This window comes from Equus przewalskii, chromosome 19 (assembly GCF_037783145.1).
Source record: "Equus przewalskii isolate Varuska chromosome 19, EquPr2, whole genome shotgun sequence".
Lineage (NCBI taxonomy): Eukaryota > Metazoa > Chordata > Mammalia > Perissodactyla > Equidae > Equus > Equus przewalskii.
The window spans coordinates 29444535-29452861 of record NC_091849.1 but is presented as its reverse complement, the minus strand read 5'-3'; the positions used below and the strand labels follow the sequence as shown (position 1 = coordinate 29452861).

The 8327-nt window shown below is 46.1% G+C and overlaps 2 protein-coding genes across 2 annotated transcripts; one reads left to right on the top strand and one right to left on the bottom strand.

Annotated features, from left to right (window-relative positions):
• Positions 1–1760: 1760 nt before the first annotated feature.
• UBD (ubiquitin D) lies at positions 1761–4531 on the top strand. Its single transcript, XM_008539352.2, has 2 exons — positions 1761–2242; positions 3521–4531. Exons 1-2 carry the CDS (start codon positions 2225–2227, stop codon positions 3989–3991), a joined length of 489 nt encoding a protein of 162 aa, XP_008537574.1. The 5' UTR covers positions 1761–2224; the 3' UTR covers positions 3992–4531.
• Positions 4445–7016, bottom strand: LOC103563894 (putative olfactory receptor 2I1). Its single transcript, XM_070584278.1, has 2 exons — positions 6923–7016; positions 4445–6710 (listed from the first exon to the last, which is right to left on the bottom strand). Exon 2 carries the CDS (start codon positions 6543–6545, stop codon positions 5769–5771), a length of 777 nt encoding a protein of 258 aa, XP_070440379.1. The 5' UTR covers positions 6546–6710; positions 6923–7016; the 3' UTR covers positions 4445–5768.
• Positions 7017–8327: the final 1311 nt, after the last annotated feature.

The following is an 8327-nucleotide window of genomic DNA, read 5'->3' as shown; positions in this document are numbered from 1 at the left end:
TAGGCTACTGGGAAGAATATACTGGGAAAAGATATGAGAAGAGAGTAATTTAACTTTAAGCAGCTTTAAACATTTACTCTCCCTCTTCCCTTTCCAGAAATGACGTGAAGATCTAAGAAGACAATGCGTGCAAATAAAACTTGAAAAGCAAAAACAGTTTAGTCAGTCCGGGCTTTTACAGATTTTCCTGTCTCTTTTTCCAGGCCCATCCCCCATCACTACCCTGCTGCAGGGCTTTCTCTTTATCACCCTCAACCTGATCTCACATTTTCTACCTAGCCACCGGTGATGTTTCAGAATCGCCAAATGCTATTGGATAGTGGATGCAGGGCAGCCTTCTCTGCTGTGCACCTTCCACAGTTCACAATCCAGGTTTCTAAACAGAGAGGACAACAGGATCCCAGAGAGATATCAGAAAGGAGACTATCAGGCACCAAGGTTTCTAGTCTGTTCCATCAGGCAGTTCTTGCCCCTTCCTATTCATCCTGTGTGTTTAAAAAAGTACATCTACCCCACAAAAACATTGAAATAATACTTTTCTTTTCAATTTTATTAACTGACTGATAGGAGCTTCAAATAGAAGAACATGATTTATGTTAAGCTTTTTGTAATATAGGAATGAGCTCTTGGATTCCAGTACTCTATGTAGGCACTTCTGTAAAGCCAAGTTCACCAGGATGGAAACCCCTGGAATACAATGGGATCATTTGAAATCTATCAGTGAGTGAAGATACAGTAAATGGCTACTGAAAACACAGCAGACAAAGATGATAACTTGGCATTTTTACTAGCTTTTTTTTTTTTAAGTGTCCTTGTTTTGGTGAGGAAGATTGGTCCTGAGCTAACATCTTTTGCCAGTCTTCCTCATTTTTTTTTTCTCCCCAAAGCCCCAGTACATAATCGCAGATCCTAGTTGTACATCTGTCTGGTTCTTCCATGTGGGATGCCACCTCAGCATGGCCTGATGAGTGGTGTGTAGGTCTGTGCCTAGGATCCCAAATGGCGAACCCAGGCCGCTGAAGCAGAGTGCATGAACCCAACCACAATGCCAGGGGGCCAGCCCCTTTCATGAACTTTTTACTTTGAAAAATGTTTGGAGCACTTTTAATAAATGCTTTTTTGAAAAAATATTTTTTTTGTGGCAATGTCCTGAGAGTCTGGGAGAGAGGAGTGATTAATTTGGAATGTTAGCAGGATCAGAGTGATATTGAGCAAATTCTCTGAGGGCACACAGCTCATGCACCTTCTTTTTGTCCCTATCCCAATCTCAAGGGCCAGGGAGTGAGCAGCACCTTAGGTATCTGTGATCACAGTGGGAGGAGAGCCCAGGAGGACAGCTGGGGAAACAGAGGCACTGAGGTGTGAGAGTGGATGTGTGATGGTTTTAGTGTATGGAAGGTGGAGTAAGCATTTGACTGTAGGCTTTGGATTGTTCTCAAGTAGCAGATTTGGTTTGCAGATTCTGGGACGGGAAAGTATGTGGTGGACCTCAAGACCCAAGAGTCTAAATTTCTTTGTAAAGGACATTTTATACACAAAGTTGTCTGAGCCTGGAAGACATTTAGGAGTTCTCTCAATCATCTCATTTTATAGATCAGAAAACCAACATCTAAGGAGGTGCACAGACTTGCCCAAGGTAATGTAGTAAGTGGCACCCTCGACACTTCTTAGTCCAGGGTTATTTATACTTTGTCTTCTCAAGCCTGCTTCACACATCCTGCCGGGCTAGTGTGAACAGGCTGCTCACAGTCACATCACTGCACACCAGCTCTGTCCTCTCCTGGGCATACATGTTCTCAGGAAGGCCCCTGACTGATGGGGGCGGGGGTGGGTCTGAAAAGCAGGAGGAGAGGACAACCAACTATTAAAGGTCTTCAAGTCAGTGAGGGCCCAGGGAAGCAGGCGGAATGGTCATAAGTCAGGACTTGGAGTGGTGGGTTAATCAGAGAAAAATTCTTAACAGAGAAGCACCATCCCATGTTTGGAATAAGGAGGCCAAATGTACTGGCTGAGGGAGAAGGGCTTGAACAAAAGGTCTTCTTTGTTGACTCTACTTAAGCAAAAGTGAAAGAAAATTCATGAGGTTATGCAAGAACAAAGTGCAGAGGAAATCTAGACAAACACAACAGTCCAGGAAGGGGATTTCCAACTCAGCTGCTTGTACATAAGCTGGGTGCGCTCTCAGTCTCCTCAGACTCCTGTTTCTACTCCCTTGATTGCTGAGATGGCTTCTGGCCTCTGCGTAAGTTTGGGATTTGATAATGGGGATGGAGAAAGGGAAAGCAGCTCCAAGAGCTGGGGAGAGAGTTCAGGGATGGATGAAGGACAGTGCTCAGGGAGGTAGGGTGTCTGGGAAGGCATTGTGAAGGGGGTAAGAGAGGCATTGATATCTACAGAATGTGAAGGAAAGTTCTCTGAAGAGAAGCTGGTCATTTGGCTCCTGAGTTCTCTTTTATGTCAGACCTTGGACTGGCCACTGTTAGGGATAAACGGTAGGAAGTTGGAGTGGGCTTTGTGCTCAACAGGGCTGGTGAGATTTGGAACTATGGAAATACTGTTTTGAGCCCTCTGTCCCTTATCCTTTTTAAGGGTCCAGAGTTCTTAAACTTAAGCTTCCTTCTCCTCCAAAAGGAGAGGTTCACAAAACTCATTTACCCTAAGTTGTTATTGATCTGACATTACCTTATATAAGAATAGATGCACTTGAAAGAGAACCTGGAATGAGGGCAGTGCTTTGCACAGAGGAGTGACAGTCCAGTGAATAAACGCCTGTGACATCTAGATTGAGAAGGCATTTTTGAACAGAGCATTAGGGAGGTCCTCCCAGGCTTTCAAGTGACACCACAGGAGTGAGCTTCCTCATTTTCAGATTATTGAAGTAAGGCTGAGATGTAGTTCCTACCTTCTGTGAGCGAGGTCCTGGTCTAATTAAAGGAAGGGATCATATTGTACAATAGGCAGATACAAAAACACAGGAAATACAGATGGACAAGTAATATTGAACATAGTGTCACTGTAATATGGAAATTATTATTTTAAAGCAAGAAAACATTAAAAAAGAAACTAACAGTACAGAGAATAAGTGTCCTAACCAGGGTTTCCTTCTAAAGAAGTCATGGAGGGCAACCGTGTGAGTATCCTGTTAGGATGTCAAGTTATGGAAATTCTCTTTGGGAGTTGTTTTTAGAGTCTGATGTACATCTTTGGATGCCTTGTAGTTGTATTTAGTTTTTAACATTTGATGAAGTTTCTCTGGACAGGATGCACGTGAATAAGGTGGGAAATCATAAATGACATTTTGAGATGGATAAGAGGTATAGCTATAAAGGGATAAGACTGTTTTTATTGTTTGTGTTATAACCTGGAAATTCAAAAAGAGAGGTTCCAAGAAAGGGAGGGACACAGCTTGTTGTAAAAAAGCTAGAGGATCAGAAGGGCAGGAGCAATTGGGGAGGGGAAACAAGAGGTGTAAAGGGTGGCAGGCAATCTAGGCAACTGTCTCTTGACCTTTGTTGTCCAGGTGAATGTCCATTCTGAGCAATGGAAATTGATGACCTTCAATGCCAACTCGTATGACAGAGTGAAGAAGATTAACGAACATGTCCGGTCTAAGACCAAGGTTCCCGTGCAGGACCAGATTCTTCTCCTGGGCTCGAAGACTCTTAAGCCCATGAGAAAGCTATCATCTTATGGCATTGACAAGGAGACGACCATCCACCTCACCCTGAAGGTGGTGAAGCCCAGTGATGAGGAGTTGAACGTGACTCTGGTGGAGTCGGGTGATGAGGGGCAAAGGTACCTCCTCCAGGTGCGAAGGTCCAGCTCAGTGGCCCAGGTGAAAGAGATGATCAAGGCCAAGACCGCCATATCTCCTAAGAAACAGATCGTGACTTGCAATGGAAAGAAACTGGAAGATGGGAAGACCATGGCAGATTATGGCATCAGAAAGGACAGTTTACTCTTCCTGACATCCCACTGCATTGGGGGTTGACCAGCCTGGGGCGGGGGTGATATGAGGAGCAAAGGAGTTTATTTCCTTTTAGCTCTAACTCACCAACCACATCCATTGATTATTTCCCGAAACTAATGAGAAAGAGAAAAATAGCAGGAGATTTGGGGTGAAGTAGGGAGGGAGACTACAGAATACTTTCCAACTATGATTCTTTGATTCTAACCATTGATTAAGTGGTACGATTGCGTATCACATATTACTTACAACAAAATATATTTTTAAGGCACATTAGAGATAGCATTCAAAGCCAGCTTGCTTCTTGGTTCCCTCTGATTTATAGAAAAACTCCTATTTTCTTTCCCATCCAACAAGATAGTGAATTTTAGGTTGAGATTCATGTTTCACTAATTTCTATGTTTCCACTTAGTTTAGCCCAGTGCTTCATGTATTATATCACTCAATAATTGTTGAACCAAATTAAATTTCTACTTATAGAGAACAGTGAAATGATTTATTATGAAGTGAATTAATTACTCTGACATGATTACAATCTAATTAATAAAGAATTTAGGAACACAATTCAACTAATTCTCTTCTCCTTACTTAAAGCTATTTGGTATGAAATAAAACCTGGTACTCTGCCTCCTCTTACTCTCTAATTAAACCCAATTAAACTGTTCTTATTTCTGGGGATGATGGTGGGCATAGAAAGCTATTTTTCCTGGAGATCCAGAGATTTCATGTTTCTAGTGGGGGCTCCTTGGGGGCAGATGTGCTTCGAGAGGCAACGGACTTCCTGAAAGGTGGGGGACTGTGGAACAATGTCTGTCGTGCCTTCCTTAGGGTCTAGTGGGTCTTCTCTAGGTTGGAGGTCTCAGTTTGGGTGAGGGGCGTAGGGGCTGGTCTCTGGGTTGACCCCAACACTCTGCCCAGGTTCTGGCTGATAGAGCTCTCTGCTTCCTTCACCACCAGGGGTCTGTTCCTCTCTTGAGAACTCCAGACCCTTCCTCCATTTTACTCCCTTCATTTACTCCTCTGTTTCACTGTCCCTCTCTCATGTATCGTTACTGCATGTGTTTTTCTCCCAGCCTGAGACATGTCCACCTTCTTCTCCACTAGTCTAGTCCCTTCTCTTCTTTAAAACTTGCTCAAGAACCACTTCCTGCAGAAGAGTTTCCCATTTTGACCCTCCCCAGCACAACCCACACTTATGGGTGTTTCTTATTACACTTATGGGTCAGGTGCTCTGTGGTGGGCACTAGTCACCTGGCTAGGTGGGCACTGGCTTGGACTGATTTCCTGAGATGAGAGACCATGGCTCCTTTGTCTGGCTGGGGTCTCCTGTAAGGTAGAGTCTATGGTCTCCTTGTCAACTTGAGAGACACCTAAAGGCAGACATCACGGGGTCTTCCCTGGTCTCTTCCATCAGACTCGCAGAAAGCTGAAGTTAAGCGTCACGCCATACATCATCTTTCCAGCATATGGACTCTTGAGGGGTGGTTACAGCACCCCCTGAGAATGAAGAAGGTCTTCCCCAAATCACGCGTTCTCTTTTCATCAGTTTAGGAGAAAGCCCAAGGGTCATTTCTCCCTCCCTAAATCTGTATAAGTAGAGGATATAGGGATTATCCCCAAGCACAGGAACATTTGCAGACAGGAGGACGGGATCTCCCCCGTTAACCTTGGACTCCCTGAGGACAAACCTTGCAGTTCCTCATACAGAAATGATCAGCCTGAAGGCCAAACTGGTTGACTTTCCAATGGACATTCCCATCCTTGGGCCCTGGGCTAACAGTATCTTCCCTCCGCGACCTACTCACTGTCCAGCTTGCCCTCTCCCCAGACTCCCTAGGAGCCTCCTCGCTGCCCCCTTCACTTCCTTATTCCTGAGGGTGTAGATGAGCGGGTTGAGGGCCGGTGTGCCTACAGTGTAGAAAAGCGAAACGAACTTGCCCTGCCCCTGGTTGTAGCTGTGCGTGGGTTGCAGGTAGGTGTAGATGGCTGAGCCGTAGAACAGGCAGACGGCTGTCAGGTGAGACCCACACGTGCCCACCGCTTTCCTCCGGCCCCCGCTGGACCGCATGCCCCACACAGCGCGGGCCACGGCGCCATACGAGGCCAGGATGACGGCGGACGGCACCAGCAAGATGAGCACGCGGGCGGCGAACATCTGGCCTTCGGTGGCGTTTCGGTGGCCGCCGCAGGCCAGCTTGAGCAGCGCGGGCAGCTCGCAGATGAAGTGGTCCACCCGGAGGGGCGCGCACAGCGGCCGCGCAGCCAAGAGTGCCGTTTGCGCTGCAGAGTTGGTGAGGCCGCCGAGCCAGGAGGCGCCGGCCAGAGCGCGGCAGAGGCGCGGCGAGGCGAGCCCGGTGTAGCGCAGCGGGCGGCACACTGCGGTGGCGCGGTCCAGCGCCATCACGGCCAGGAGGACGCACTCGACCGAGCCCAGCGCCAGGGACGCGCACAGCTGGGCCATGCAGCCGTGGCGCTGCAGCCTCAGCGCCGGGCCGCGGAGGTTCGCCAGCAGCGGCGGCACCACGCTGGTGGTGAAGCCCGCGTCCACCAGGGCCAGGTGACAGAGGAAGTAGTACATGGGCGTGTGCAGGCGCGGGTCGCGCACTGCCAGCAGCACGAGCGCCGAGTTGCCCGTCAGAGTCAGGAGGTAGCAGAGAAGGACAAGGGCGAAGAGGACAGGCTGCAGGGAGGGCCAGTCGGAGAAACCCAGCAGGAGGAAGCGCTCCTCTGAGCTGTGGTTGGCCTAAGGAAGGAAAACACTCAGAATGTTTGGAAGGACGAAATACAGGAGGGTCTCATTATTCCTTAGGAGCAAAGGAAAACCCGGGCGTGAGGGAGTGGGGTGGGGGAAGGGTTGGAAGCACTTACAAAGTATCGATGTAATCTCGTTTACAGATCTGAACTCTTAGTTTAGGAAGATAGCCATATAGTAGTATCCATAGTTGATATATTTACCAGACTCTATGAGAAGATCGAATCTCCATTTTATAGATGAATGAACATAGAAAGGCTAAATTGTCCCACGGTCACGGCCGGTGAGTGACTATGTGGGACTTGTACTCAGGCCTGTCTGCTTTCCAAATCAGCGCTCTTTCAGCGCTCTCTTGGTTCACGCTGTGCTCCCAGGACACAAGGAGAAATCTAATCTGCCTCCCACGTGATAGCCCTTCAGATATTTGAAGACAGATTTCACTCTGACCCTCCTTCCTCTTTCTTTGACTGTGTATAGTGCCTAAAAATAAGTGCAATCCACCCCAGGTTTGGTATAACCAACCCTTGGTAGATCAGAACTATCACCTTCTTTGTTTGAGGTACTCTACTTCTATTAATACAACCCATTATACTGCTGACTACTGACTACTGACTACTAATCTGTGGTGAATCTCTCCCTAGGCTGCTTCCGATGTCCATGTTCCTTCTACTTACCATCTAGTGTGATGATCATGATGAACACAGATCGGCCCGTGCATATCAGCACTTAAATCAAAAGTCATCTGTGTAGAGGAAAGAACACTAAACTAGAGGTTGGGACACCTGGGTTCCACCTAGCATAGCCGCCTTTGGCCAGTTATTTGATATGGGAAAGTCACTTCATTTCCCTTTGTCTCAGTATTTTTATGTGTAAAAGAAAGAATTTGAACTAGATGACCCCTAAGGTTCCTGTCCTATCCCCTGACTCTAATTTCAATAAATGTTTTTCAAACACATGAAAAGGGGACATGGAAGCCTTTTAACCCTTGAGAGTGGTGCTGAATCAAATTTCCTGATGGTACAGAAACAATAAAGGTTGATGTGACAGATAAAATGTACATAGAAATCTTTCTATTGAGTGTTTCCTGAGAGGTATCATTATATAGATAACTTGGTTTAAATATCATATTGATTGCTCTTAATTTAAAAATCGTAATTTCCTAATTTTTTACTTTTGAGGAGAAAACTCTCTTCCCCCCAACAAAATATCATGTTTATATGGTTCTCTTATTTTATTCTCATTAGGCAGAACAAGTATTAATGTTGAATTCTGGAGTCAGACTGCCCAAGTTTGAGTCCTGGCTCTGCCATTTCCTAGTGCATAGTAGGTGTTTAATAAGTGTTAAATAAACATCCATATTTCACATCAGGAAACAGGATTTTTAGAGAGGTCCTACACTAGGTAACAGCAGGAATGGTGGGTAAATTTATATCCCTTTTCATATATTAACTCTGATCTTTACTGACCTGAGAATTAGACAACTCTCCTCTTTTATAGAGTAAGGTAGGAGGGCAACTGAGGTTAAATAACTTGCCCAAGGTCACACTGCTTGTAAATCCTTTTCAAGATTTCAACCCAAATCTGACTAATTCTGAGATCCTTGCTCTT

Excerpts from the sequence above, each read along its gene's own strand:
- LOC103563894 (XM_070584278.1), bottom strand. The coding sequence starts at position 6,545 with ATGTACTACTTCCTCTGTCACCTGGCCCTGGTGGACGCGGGCTTCACC.